At 47.0% G+C, this 14,628-nt stretch overlaps 2 protein-coding genes across 2 annotated transcripts in view; both read right to left on the bottom strand.

Moving 5' to 3' along the window:
• LOC119456536 (anionic trypsin-2-like) overlaps window positions 1–14,628 on the bottom strand; it is a 49,977-nt gene that overhangs the window by 22,617 nt on the left and 12,732 nt on the right. Inside the window, exon 4 of the mRNA XM_037718368.2 lies at window positions 1,170–1,353. Within this exon, the coding sequence (XP_037574296.1) occupies window positions 1,170–1,353 (184 nt within the window). The remainder of the gene's footprint in view (window positions 1–1,169; window positions 1,354–14,628) is intronic.
• LOC119456538 (putative nuclease HARBI1) lies at window positions 9,720–10,375 on the bottom strand. The gene is made up of 2 exons (XM_037718369.2): window positions 10,292–10,375; window positions 9,720–10,253 (listed from the first exon to the last, which is right to left on the bottom strand). Exons 1-2 carry the CDS (start codon window positions 10,330–10,332, stop codon window positions 9,869–9,871), a joined length of 426 nt encoding a protein of 141 aa, XP_037574297.1. The 5' UTR covers window positions 10,333–10,375; the 3' UTR covers window positions 9,720–9,868.

Here is a 14,628-nt window from a genome sequence, read left to right as displayed (position 1 = left end):
GTCCCTTAACAGGATAGACCCTGACCATTCACAGTCGTGCTCCAAATGTGGTCATGACTCATGCTCTTTTGATCACATGCTCTGGTTGTGCCCAGCCCTTAACGCCTCTCCACCCATCACGAAAGAGCAATGGGAGGAATCCCTCAAGAGCAGCAATCTTCAAATTCAACACCAGGCCAGAGGGCCCACGACATCGCGACGGGACTTGGTCTCCCGGTCCCATCGTGGGCGGAGCCACCGACATAATCTGGGGGAGCCTTCGGCTCGCCTAGATCTTAGTTCCTCAGGACTCAAATAAAGTTCTTGTCATGTCATGTCATGTTGATGCAAGAACGAGACAAGCTTCTCCAAACATTGTCCATCTAACATCGGGCATTTGTATATATCCGTTCAACGCATAGCCACTGATCACCAATCGTGAAAACCAGCACCTAATTTTCTTCACAACGCAAGACGACAAAAAAGAGCTTAGATCCTATAGGACAAGCCCACTGGAGAGCTTCTACAAGTACGAAAAAGCGGCTTACAATACTGACCTTCACGATCTCGCCTCATTTTTTTTTTTTCAGAAGGCAACGTGCTTATTAGGTTCATGAGTTGAACGCAACATAAAAATAAATAGCCCACAGAAGCAAGTCTGAGACCTTAAGATTGTAGCGGGACCTCCCATCCATTGTAGCAGAGTACCTAATTGCTTAAACAGCGTTAACACGGTGGTAAACTTAGTTGAATTAAACAAGGAAATCAGCACTGAAATAAGAAACAAGGACATTAACTATGAACAATATTTTAAAAAGACAACGCAATATTTTCAATTTAATAAGTAGGAAAATATTTTTTTCTCTTGGTTATTTTTTTTTATCTATATATATGAAGTGATGCAGAGCGCTTAATGTAAGATGGTCGACCGTTCCAGAAAGACAATAAGGAAAAATATGTGGTACGTCAACCATATCTATTCCGTATGAGATGTAGTAAAATCAGACACAAATGTAGTAAGATCTCCTAGCTCCGTCTCAGGGACAACCGCTGCAAACAGGCATACTGCGAGGCCTCTGAGCGTGAACAGCACGCAGGGGCGAAAACGGACCAGCGCCAACTCGCGGTCCCATCTCATTTTCGTCCCCGCGTGCGCTGCTCCCGCTCAACACAGCCTCGTCGGCACTCACTGAACTGCGTCTCTCCCCAGCCTGTGGCCATGCAGCGAGCCTTGGAGAAGTCCATGCCCCCGTCGGGAAGGCAGACGGTCTGCAGATTGGCGTTACTCCCTTCCAGGTCCACCGGCTCCGCCAACCGCACCAAGGCGATGTCGTTTCGGAACGTCTGGATGTCAAACTTGTTGTGCGTGATCATCTGCGCACCATCATTTCCGCACATGAGTGTCCGCTCAGTGGGTCACGGCGGCCTACAAAAATACGGTCTCAATATAGCATGTCAATATTTTTCATTATCTATTCCTTCATTTGTTTCTCCTGGTAACTTGAAAGCACGTACAGTTCCAGACTGGCAACGTTGTCCATTCATTGCTTTTACACGTCAGATGTTAAGGGAACCGTGGCACGTATAGCTGGGAGGGGGGTATTCTGTAAGAGTCCACCTAGTTGACTGTCCATTTCGGCTGTCGCCGATTGGCTCCAGTTGCACGAGCGAGAAGGATCCAGCCAGTCTCCTTCTCGCTTTTGCAGCTGGAGCCAATTGACGGCAGCCGAAATGGACAGTCAACTAAGTGGACTATTACAGCAGTTCTGCCCTCTCAGTGTTCACCTATATCTCATGCATCTGATTAGTTATAATAACCTACAAAAAAATAAAAGACGCATCGCAGCAACACGGCAAAAACCTAGCAGACAAGACTCCATGGGCGGCCGTACAGTATGTGGTGTTATCACTAAAACCACTACTAATTACCAACTTCGTCATAACTTCATAGAGATTGGCGCCGCGTATCATGGAATCATGGAGGCATTGCGTAGTCAAAGAGCACAGGAAGCATACGTGAATATTTTAGCAGATATTCTATACGCATTCCACAACTACCTTATTTCTTCATAGCAAAAGCCAAACAATGCCGATCAATGAAGGGGTCAGGCAAGGAGATACAATCACTAATGCCATTCACTGCCTGCTTATAATCAGTATTCAAATTGTCACACTGGAAATAATTAGTTTGCAACCTGCGGTTTTCAGGTGACATTTTCCTGTTCAGCAATGATAGAGATGGTTTGCAACAAATCATTGATGACTTTAGTCGACAGAGCGTAAGAGTAAGTCTAAAATGAATATTAATATCCATAAGACTAAGGTAACGTTCAATAGCTTGGCAAGAAAACGGGAATTCGTTGTTGGCACTCAGGCCATAGATTCTGTGCAGGAGTGCCTTTATCTAGGCCAATTAGTCACAGGGAACCGTGATCAAGGGAAGGAAACCTAAAAAATGTCACAGTTTCGCCCTAACGGCGAAGCAATGAATGCGATAGCAACACAGCAATGTCATACGAAGTAAGGTGAGCGGCTTTGGTAACAATATGAATTGTAGTAAACATGAGCTGATTAAGTAAGCAGGTGTGCTGCGGCGTAAGTAGACCGACATGAAGAGAGACCCGATGACCACGAGAAGGCGCGTGTGAAACGGTGGTGTTGATGAGAAGCGCTTCCCGTAGGCAGCGCGCGTGCGAAGGGACACACCTGTAGCGCTGCACTGTCGATCCGGGCAGCATTACATGTGTAGCGTGCGTTGGAAAATGTGACCCGACTATTACTAACTGAATGAACAAGCGTGGTGTGAGCGCGCACAAACAAACATGAAGAGATCACACTGAATGACTACAGATAACGACTGTTAAAACGCTGGCAGCAAGCATACGCCGCTGCGGGCGAAGGTACGTGCGGTCTATCGCTTCAACAGCAACTGAGCCGCGAATACACGGCTCATAAAGGTCAGAGCCGTGTGGAGATAAGAGACGGTGCGGCGAGCGACGAGCGCGGTTGTTGGCAAAAGAAAAGTGCGCCCCCCCCCCCCCCCCCCCCCCGCTTCCTCCGGCGCTGGCTTCCCGCTTCCTTGCTTGCGCGCGGGAGAGATAAGAGACCGTGCGGCCGAGCGACGAGCGCGGTTGTTGGCACAGTAGAAGTGCCCCCCCCCCCCCCCCCGCTCCCTCCGGCGCTGGCTTCCCGCTTCGTTGCTTGCGCGTGGGGGATTGAGTGCGTGCGTCCCAGCACGCTTGCGCTCGGGCATACGGCGCGCGGTGAAGATTTTATCTATACGGAACCTCACCGCGACGGCGACGACGACGGCGACGGCGACGGCGACGCCGACGGCAGAAATCCGGTTGAAGTGTCCATATAATTGCTATCGCAATAAAAAAAAAAGAATAAAGATGGGTTCGAGCGCATACGGTAGGCATCACCAAAGGTGCGATCTTGTACGCGTTCGAAAATCGAACGAAGGCGGTCCGTTCTTTACGTCACGAAATTTCGTGACGTAAAGTTCCCGAGAACGAGAGGAAGCAAACAGCCAGTGAGCGAAGCGGAAGCCTACGTCACGCTTTTGACATCTGCTGGGGACCGTATAATATATTTGGAAGCATTTCTAAGATGTTGAGAAATTATGACTGAGAGCAAAATGTGTTGGTGTTGCTTTTCAAAGATTCAATTTGGAATGCGGAAACACTGAAACAAATTATTGCGGTTAATATCTTGAAATGGCGCTAAGTGGTGTCGCAGTTTTGCGAAACGTTTAGTGTTGGCGCTAGCCACTACCCCGTATCAAGCAAACGGCGCGACTTTTGAAGCGGTTGGTTCAGTCGAGCAGTTGCGTGCGAAGAGCCAAAGTTGTTCATTCTATGGGAGAGCCATGGCGCAAAAGGTGACAGCTTGCGCACCCATCAAGGGACCGCTCGCTTTCGAGGGAGATGGTGCTCGCTTTTATGGAGCAGCATCTGGCTTTAAGATCCAGCGAGCTGGGGTCGGGCTTCACCGTTGGCGACCGGCGACGGCTCTGGCAGCAGCTGGCTGACGGGCTGAACGAGGAAGGGCCTAAAAACGGTGGACCGCTGGCAGGAGTGGTGGCGGAAGCAGGTATACGAGGCCTGCCGCGACGCTACCGCAATTGCCCAAGAGCAAAGGTGAGTGATCGTCGAATGGTTGGGCGATTTGTCCTTCGACATTGGTGTGTATTTTCAGAAGCACTAGAGGGGGCCGCTTCCGCGGCCGAGGACTGCAGCTGACGCTTGCGTGGCGTCACCGACCAAGCACACTGCCGCCGTAATATCATGGGTTCCGGTGCCGACTAGCCATTATCTGCAAGTAGTACCTTTAGCGAAACGCGACACTGTTGGTGAACAGGAAAATAGCGTAGGAGAGAATGTAAAAGCAGGTAGGTTAATCAACTACAATCTCAGTTGGCTGCGCTTTCGGGAAAAGGGGGATCGCAGAAATAAAATGCCTTCAGGGAAGTGCACGAGGTTGGTAATACATGGGACCATTAAGCACTCAATAATTGCAGAATATTTCCGCAGATGTGTAGTACGAAAGCTTGTAACATAGCCAGTGTAACGAATAGTCACGTAGTGAAAGGACACGTTTATGACACTTTCCAGCAGGCTGACATTCCCACTGCCGCCATGGAAGTCGTCGTCGAGGCTGCGGGCGTGAGGAGCACAGCGACACGTAAGCATCAGAGGAATGAGTGTTTGAATTATCGCCAAATGTGTGTGCAGTTCGTAAACATTTAATGTGTTTACTCTACAGCGGCAGAGGATCCACCGCGCGGCGCATCAGTCACGGAAAGGGTGGCCGCTGCACCTGGTATGTTATTGATCCTCAAGCTGTTAGAGAAAATAAACTCTCGTATTTTATTGAACTAGCCCAATAACAACATGGTCATAGCCACTTTTATGCATACCATAAAATGCAGTGCGACTGTAGAAAATGGTGCATGCTTTCAGTGTTGCAGCATCCTGTACGGCCACCACGTCGACCGCGACGGGTGGACACCACGATGTCGTCGCAGTGCGCCCGCAGCCTCGAACAGGGCGACTAGATGCTCCAGGTTGGTAGATTCTTGGGTACCATTTTACATGAAGGACATACATATTCTTTATGCTCTGTTATCATAAGTGAATCGTGAATCTGAAAAACAAACCAACTTGGGATGTAAACAAGAAATATGTGTTGTATTGAGGGTTCCGTATCGTATCTTGCCAACGATCAACCGCCAGGCAAAAGGTTGGTTAGCCCTGAAAAGGGCTGTTTGGTGGTAAGAGATGCATTTGAGTAGATGACGGAAGAGTAGTTCCAGTAGGTCTGTCCAAACGAAGAGGGCATAGCTTGTACACGACGCTTGACACTGCCAAAGGATGCCATCAGGCCAGTGGCTCTTCAACAGAGAGGGAATTGTTGTGCACGTTGCAATTCTTGACAACAGCAGCTTCCAGCCATGAGCTGGTTGCGAGTTATCAGCAACTCATGCGAACAGTTCCACCACCATTATTCATTCCAGTTCTCCGAGTCTGTAGAGCCGATTATTCATGTAATTTATGGTTCATCACAGCTGGCAAGTTCACTCACCTTTTTACCATTATGATTCACCTGTTGTTTAGCATCGCACTACAATTGCTGTCGAGAAATGAATGCTTCTAGTCAGTGACTCATAACACTGAGAAGGGAACGGACACAGGGGCGTAACCAGAAGGGGGGGCTGATGAGGCTTCAGCCCCACCACCCCCCGAAACTTTTTCGTGCCGGCATGCACCGCCGACCGATACCACCAACGCCGGGAATTATTCTGGATTCTGTCTACAATGTCTTTTTCACGCCCGAAAAGACATTTCGGCACGAACAATCCGAACTCGGGCTGGATTTCGTAGCAACGCCCTTGCACCTGGAGTCACGTAACGCAAGGAGCCCCATCCGAGCACAAACTTTCAAGGGCTTTTCGATAGCGAGCGGGCGCGTTGCGGCGTCTCGCAGCGGCCGCGGAATCTACGGAGCGCATGGATTTCAATTACGAAACTTTATGGGTATAAAGTTCTTATAAACTTTTGACGTGAAAGGTGCACTGACATTTCCAAAGGCCTGCTTTAATTAAAATATTTTCAATTCTGGAACTTTATGGGGTTAATGCTCTTATAAACTTGGGCCAACGTGCGTGCACTGGAGCCCTCGTGTCCAAGCCGTTCCAGAAATGAAAGCACGCGCTCGCAATCTTCCACACAGACGAAAATACTAAATATCACCGTAACTGAGCTAGCAGCTGATAATTTTCTCCAAACATTTTCAGGAAGCGTGCCCAATGTGATCGATCAGCTGGACCAGGGCAGGCAAAGTAAAATATGAGAAAACAGAAGAAAGTAAACGGCCTATTATTGAGGAATTTTTTTTCTTTCGGGCGACAAGGTCTGGCTCTCCGTGGCCACAAGGACAGTGGCCCTATGGATTTGAGCATAGCCCCCGCTGAAAATACACGTATTTTCAGAGCGCTTCTTCGCATGCGAGCTGATTGTAGAGATACATATCTGAGGAACAATTTGGAAAATTGCCCCAGTAATGCCTCGTTTTTAAGCCCAGATGCACAAAACCAAATTATAGAAATTTCTGGTGAAATTATCGAAGAAAGCCTAGCAGTAGAGTAGCTATCTGGGTAAGTTGGTACATACTGAATAGTAAAAACCAGTCAAAAGACGAAGGACAGAGAAGAGACGTGGCACACACGTCTCTTCTCTGTCCTTCGTCTTTTGACTGGTTTTTACTATTCATTAAGAAAGCCTAGTTGCAAAAGCAGGCTGCTTCTCCATACTTCCTGACGAAACGACGGACATCGCTGGAATCGAACAGCCTACAGTTTGTGCAAGGTACCTAAACAAGGATGCCAACGACATCGAAGGAGTGTTTTAGGTTTTAGCACCGGAATAGATGCCCTCTCTCATTGTGACTGCAGGTTCTATGTAAATGTGTACAAACTGCTGCAGATTCTAGTCAACCTTCCAGTGACCACTGCCAGCGCAGAGAGAATATTTTTTAACAAGAGTTTACTAAAAAAAACTACTTGTGCTCTACAATGTATGTGGAACGCATGGTTAGGCTGGCGCTTCTATACACCCACAGAGACGTCGGCATCAACGTGTCCGAAGTCATTGACCGCTTCGCTCAACTTCCCCGCCGTGAGAAGTTTGTCCTTTAGATAGCGGAGCAGCACAAATCAATGCAAGTAAAAAGCTCTGTTCCTTCAGGTCCATAAGCTCGTAATTATGAAAACGTATCACTGTTCGTTAGCTTTTAAAACCACAGAAATTTTAGCCGTTTATTCTAGCAGTTAGCATCATGATCAAAATTATCATGCGAATACGAAAATTACTAGGACACCAATAACCAATTTTGACCAAGCTTGCTCATTGAAAGCCCGGCCCACGCGGCGTTTGCCAAAAACAATCTCGGATATTGGGCAGTGTAACTTGCCGCATCATCTGTGGCTTTCGTTTGTCCTTTTCTTTCCTTTTTAGCTACCTTCTTTTATTTCTTTTTTGAAACAAAGCAATACCCTCCTTTAAGTTTGGGTGTACAATAATTGTTGCCGCTGTGCAGGCAGTTAAATTACACATTTTCGTACTGATTTCTATACAATATTCTTCTATTATTCTACCCATATGGCGCTGTCGCGACCGCCGCATGGCCCGAGTACATATCAAGATTTTTGCGATCATAGTTTTGTTCTTGCCTAGATCATCTGTCTTTCTGTGCGCAAAGTTTACTATCTGTGACTGCGCAACATGTTTATTTGTCTTGTTTGGCGCATTATATACAGTGACGTTTGCTTAAATACGTAGATTTATTGGAGACTTAGACGTATATTTAATATCTTGTTGCGAGGTTTTGTGTATACAAGCAGTGAACTTTGTTTCCAGCGACTCTTTTTTGGCCATTTATCAAGTTGTATCTTCGCACTTGTATATTCCATTCTATCTTCGCATTTGTAATGTATATTTTGCAGAACTGCTTTTTATATTGTTACTGTTGCGACTATAATTTCGGTGCAATTACTCACAATACACGACCGGTACCTGCTGCTCCTGCGCAATCCATTGCAACTAAGAACAGCGTCATTGAAGTTTTTTTCCTGGCCGTTGCTTATGTGCAAAAATGTAAACAAGGTTCTTGAATGACAAAGATTCATCAAAATATTTGTCCTCAAGTTATTCATTTCATGGTCTTTACGTTTTTCATATCAGCTGCATGCACTACCTTGCTGGTTTCGAAGTGATATAGTTCTAAAGTTCATGTGATATTTTCCTTACTTACTAAATAGACAAAAAAAGCGGCAGCATTGGTATCAGTTATGTCTGCCACAATTTCTGGGACATACGAATATATTCTTTCATGAAAAAAATACATATTTTACTTGACAGTGCGTAGCGTTCAATAATTCGTTTGCAGCATCTAATATACAATGGCATTGGCAATGCAGGTATTATTCATGTATTTGAACCCTCGACAAATTCTATAAGGAGGAAGCCGCGCTGCAACCTGAGCCCCCCTCCCCCCCCCCCAAAAAAAAAAAAAAATTCTGGCTACGCCAATGAACAGACACACCTGTCAAAGTCATACTTTCTTGGAAGGTCACGTAAATGTAAGTGCAAGTTTTATGTGCCGTGATGAAAACGAATTGTGTGATGCTGATGTTGCAATGTTGACATGCTTTGCTACGTGTAGCGTGTTGTACTACAAGGTTCGTGATGTACTTGTCATCATAGCGTGTGATAAAGTTGACCTTTGTATTTTTTGTGTTTTTACGTTAATTTACGTCTACCCATTTGAACATGATATGGCGAGTGTAATGTTGTCCCAACACACAGCGTTACATTTTTCTGTGTGTGTTTGAATCCGCATTCATTACGCTTTACTTGCTTGCCTCGTCTGCGTATTCATGCTTGCACGGAAATTTTGATACACCTAGCACAAGAGGTGGCTAGCAAGCATATTGCCTCGTTCATACCAATGTATACCGAGCGTCCGAATGCACAGGATGCGGCGGTTATGATCATTGTAGTATGTTTTATGAAAATTGTGCAAACCTTTTCCTGATGGTGACCAGAAGCACAGAGTGCCGATCATATGTACTGCTTGCATCAATTTTGTCATGACTATGATGGGTCAAGGGATGCTTCCATTTCGTATTTCATGTGATATTTAAAGAAAAGGCTGCACTTTCACGTTGCTACCATGTTTCATGTTGGAACTTCATGATGCACTAGGAAAGAATTACTTTGTGCCGATTCCCCATAACTGTAACCACAAACTATCGCAAAACAAACACATGTTCGGTGTATTGACACGAGTATAAAGTAACAACTGCTGCATCTACATGTACAGCAAGTGGCATATCATAGGATGCACACACCGCATACAAGCTGTTGTAGCATCGTATTTCTAATTTTTCACGAGGAAAGAAGCATTTTTTGATGCGCATATTGCACAAAACAGTGCTAGCTTGGGGGCAGCAGCAAATGCAGTTCTTCTCAAATAAAGGGACATGACGCATTGTCTTACGACTGCTTCACGAGTACTACTGTTAATAAGTGGTAGCCTTGGAGACTCTTGCACAGTGAAGAGGGTACAATTGTTTCCGAGTCGACGGCTGTGGTATTCTTTTTAAAGGATTCTTTGTATAACTTTACTTTGTTTGTGTTTAAATTATCATAATCTGTCGGATGTGTGGATTTGGAACATTAACCATCCGTATGGAGGTGCACTTAATGTGTATACAAATTCTTTAATGTATTTTCCACTGTACAAACACAGCCCTGTGATAGCCTAGGGGCACTGCAATTTGTATAAATAAATTATGTATTATGAAAAATCACCATTCCTGTGTTCTTCAGAAAAGGTTGACAACGGCGCTACGCTGCTGCCTTGCTCTGAGGAACAGGTCATGCGGTGCCAATACCTGGCTGTCTCCAGGCTTCTTTGGCTCTTCAGCTGGTGGCACTTCCCCACCATATTCATCCAATGTCCAGTCGCCCGCGTCCAAGGCAATGTTTTGGAGAGCAACGCATGCATAAATGATTCTCGCTGCTCTATCGGGGCTGTATAGCAGTGTCCGAAAGTGCTGCAAGCAGTGGAACTTGCTTTTCAACACCCCGATACATCTCTCCATGACACCGCGCATGGATGCGTGCTCCCGGTTGTAGTGGCCTTCGGAGGTGGTGCCGGCATGACTGCCAGGTACAGCAGCCATGGCTCGAGGGGATATCCTGAGTCTCCTGTTACAGAAAAATGACAACTGAGTGCTCTGCCCTACCAAGCAAATACTCGCCAGGCTGCAGTTGTGCGGCTAGGCATAAACGCAGTGGATTGTGCTACCACAACCAAGAGTCGTGGCACGAACCAGGGAACCGGAGGTATACAACACGAATGCGGAGTTCCGCGCTGCACACCTGCAATGGGGGAGCAATACATGCAATATAGGCACCGGGCGCGGGATGAATTTGGACCGGTGGCGCCTTCATGCGGCGGCGCCGCCCATGTAATGGCATGTGGCGGCCGGTCCGCGCGCAGCAGGCGCTGCCGTGAAACCAAGTCTGATCAAACATGTTGCGTTTTTAGGTGCGCCAACAGTTACTGAAACATGACTGGAGCTGGTTAGGCCATTCAATTCAATCGTTGTTCATCGCGGCATCGCGTTTTTCAGGCGGAAAGTCTGTATATGTGCGGTCTGTAGCCAACAGCGCGTACAGTGCTCAGCAATTGAAACGCGATACTCGCATCGCATGGTCCCCAACGCTTTTTGCACTGACTGTAAGCGCTGGGGACGCCAAACTGATGCATTGTGGTGTAGAGTGAAAGCGAGAACCTTCGTAACGCATTATGACTGCATTCGGTCCCACGGCGCTCACCTGTGGCGTGAAAAAAAAAAAAAAAAAAAAACACGGCGGCAGCCGCGTGCTGCCAGCGCTTCAATCGCTGGGCACTGTACATTTCCGACCCTAATTTGCTATGGTCTAGTTGTTCTAACGTTAATAAAAGAGCCGTTCATACGCAAGAGCTTCGTGTCCCACTTGCCTGTCTTCGCCTCCGCAGTGTAACGGCTGCGGAGCTTGGGCACCGAAGGCGAACACTCAGATTTGTAGTCATTTTGCCGTCTTATCAGTGTATCAGTCTTCCTTTTAATGTAGATTTTCCTTTCTAGCAATTCCCAACTCTGGTTGCGTCCGGAACATGACTGTGCTGTCCATCGACGACGAACGCCAACGCAGTGGCGTGTTCACACTCACCGCCACCGACGGCTCCCGTCGCGCTAAGCTATATAAAATGGGCCGTGACTGAAGATTGGGCTAGCTTATAAGCAATTAAGAATGGGGAAGCATTGCAAAGATAAAAGAACTACAACGGACAGACAGCGGGAACTTACTGACACATGTGCGATCGGCGAAGCAGCTCAAGAAACAGAATAAAGAAGACGTAAGTCTCCTTTTTTTCTGTCCACAATTTTTGTATTCTTCGCCTATTTACATGATTAAATACGCGAGAATGTTAACGTGCACAGCAAAATAACATCTGGAATATAACTGCTGGAGTTCCACGTCTTAGCTTGCCGCGGAGCTCCGTTCGCGTGGTGCATTTGCATCGCAATTTGCGCTCGTTTTCTGCTTCATTTACTACTTGATGCCACGAATGTGATCTGCCTCATACAAGTGACGACCTTTCTCAAGAGCAGACAGACGAACATGCGTTTTCTGCTGCGTCAGCCCTTAAAACCCGCAGTGCCAAATCACTGGAAGCACCGAGTGCCTTCGTCCCGTCGTCTGCTTCACATGCCAGTACTCCGACAGCTGCCGTTCGCGGCGCTGTTCCCCAGCATATCGCCGGCGCGCTGCTGGCGCCTTACAACGGCCGCCCGGTGCCTATAGCCCTGCAGATGTGTTCGAAATCCCTTTTTGCCATTCATATGCAGAAAACAATACATACATGTACGCTGGTACAAGCGGCTACACTGTTTCAGTCATAGGCGTGCACAGGGTTTTGCTAGGGGGGGGGGGGGCAATCCCCCCCCCCCCCTTGTGCGCACGCCTATGGATTGCAGTAATTGATAGCTAAATGAAAACTTGAGGCACGATATTGCGCAAGAACACCCATACAAGCCAAAGCCAGCCCATGCAATGGATGTAAGTACTTCCGTGTTCAAAATGCTTCCATCGTATCTTCCCTATAGTGTATCGATTTCTGCTACGACTGCTGCCCATTTTCCTTAACACCTCCACAATGCACAACTCCATTGTGTATGCACGCCAGAACGAAAACACAATTTTGGAACGGCAGACGGCTTATGCACACAAACACATGGCACTCATCATTACCGCTGACATGTCAGACTTCAACGAGCTCGTACACAGTTCCCCGCATGTCCTCTTTTAATCGTTACATTACTAGTTATGCCAGCTTGGGTATTAAGCTGAACAATTGCTACTATGGGCGAGTAAAAATGGCGACTACAGTGTGAAGTAAAACATTTCAACGGTACTTACGACCAAGACGTTTAGTCGTAATAACCCTTCCTCGACAGGAAGCTCGCCGTGTCGGCCGGGCTGTGTCCCTCTGGCTTCATCATGGCGACCAATGTGCCGTCGACGCACGCTAGCACGCCTGGAATGGTGCCGCGTCGCGCAAACGCCGCCTTTGCCTCATCCTTGGCAGCCGGTGTCAGTGAAAAGTCCACCAACTTTCTCCGGGCAGAAACGGAAGTGATGGCCTCCCTCACCTCGTGAATGGTGTTGCTCACGGCCGACTGTGCCGTGCCTATGTGCTCCTCGCGACCAACGCTCCTCTAGAAGCTTCCGGTGCCGAAGAATCGCAGATCGCACAACACCTTGCTTTCTGTGGAAAGGCCACTGGCTCGCTGGAATCCAGTGATAGGGTCAAGCTCGTCGGACAAGCTACGCACTGTTCGTTTGGACAGACGAAAATACTGCCGGAACTCTTCTTCCGTCAAATCTTCAAATGCATCATCTACCTCGGGTCGTCGTCTCTGCGCGACTGCAGCAGCCGCACAGGTGACACGAATAGGCACGGCAGAGAAAGCAAACGCCATTTTCTCCAACTGTTGGGATTGCCGAATTAGATTGAACCGGATACAAAAGAGGCTAACTGTCCCAAGCGCTTACGTTTTAATCCAATCCAAGTCATCTGGTAGCCGTTCTAATTCGTTCTATCGAATCGGGCGGACTCGGCATTCGTTCCGTTGCGTTCGTCCGATAGCAGACGACACGGAATGATTGACAGCAGCAAGACGTCACGGCTCACGTCACAATTAACGTCATGGCGTTCGTCACGGTTCGAACTGACCAATCGTGTGCGGCTCGATGGAACGGACCGCCTCCGTTCTATTTTGGAGCGCGTACAAGATCGCACCCTAAGTCATGACTTTTCGCCTATCATTGAAAATAGAAGTTTACAATCATTCATTCTATCGGTAATAACCATTGGATAGAAACTCAAAGGTTAACACGGAAGCTTGACAAGAACTCAAGGAACATGCAAGAATCGATGGAACGAAAGATGTAAGGTATAACATTCAGAGGCAGCCGATATTCTAGTTGACATTGAGATGAATAAATCTAGTTGAGCAGCACATGTAATGTGTGGAGTAACTCGTGTGGCTATGGAACAGTGGGTAATATAAAGGCTTTGGGAAATATTGAGTTCAATGAGAAGCCTGTAACATCCGAGGGTGACTTTTTACGTACCACATGCACGTGCTTTTTCGGTGTAAATTGTTTCTTGTGTTATTTTGCAACGTTTTGCGGATCACTATCTCGGTGCTTATCGTTCATCTCCATCTTTTCTAATGCCACCTGGTCGTCGAACCAATACACCCAATAACCTAATCTACATCACTATAATGGACCAGAGGGTCTTAGATAACCTTATAAACAGCTTTAATTGGATGACTATAACTGATTATAATTCACCAGAGAAGGTTATAGTATCTTCTGCGACCAAATAAGAAAGTTCCAAAATCTTTCTGAACACGTCGTAATAAAGAAACTTAGAAAGGATTATAATTGGTTGACTGCGAACATAATGTGTGTCATTTCTTACAAAGACGTGCCTTGGAAACAGTGTAAACATGTCTCAAAAAATAAAAACCTACGCCTCGAGTACAAAGCTGCAAGAAATAGGGTAATAGGGCTTTGATAAGATACACGAAGCGCCAATACTTTTTCGAAAAATTTCTTCAGTCATCAAGGAATGCCACAAAAACATGGCCACTGGTAAATTACCTTCGTGGCAAGAACGCCGCAAACATCAGCCCAATTTCTTTCTCTTTTTCTGGCAAATCGGTCAAGGTCGCAGATAAATTCAACCATTTGTTGGCACTGGCAGCGCCTCCTCTGTTTTTTCAATGCCAGTGCAATACCCCCTCCGAAACAGCAGGGGCGCGCGCTCAGTGGCTCAGACGCACGCGTGACGCAAGCAGTCGTACCCTCTGGGTAGCGTCACATCGCGGCAACTCACTGAACAAAGCCGCACCCTTTGCGGAGCGGGTGCGAATGTTTTCACAATAAATCCGTGCAGGGGCGGGGCCTCGCCTCGATGACGTATCACCATTTTCTTTTTTTTCCTCTTTTTAATTATTAT

This window comes from Dermacentor silvarum, chromosome 6, assembly GCF_013339745.2.
Source record: "Dermacentor silvarum isolate Dsil-2018 chromosome 6, BIME_Dsil_1.4, whole genome shotgun sequence".
In the NCBI taxonomy this organism is placed as follows: domain Eukaryota; kingdom Metazoa; phylum Arthropoda; class Arachnida; order Ixodida; family Ixodidae; genus Dermacentor; species Dermacentor silvarum.
Note: the sequence above shows the minus strand (reverse complement) of the source record. Positions and strands in the feature narration are given on the sequence as shown.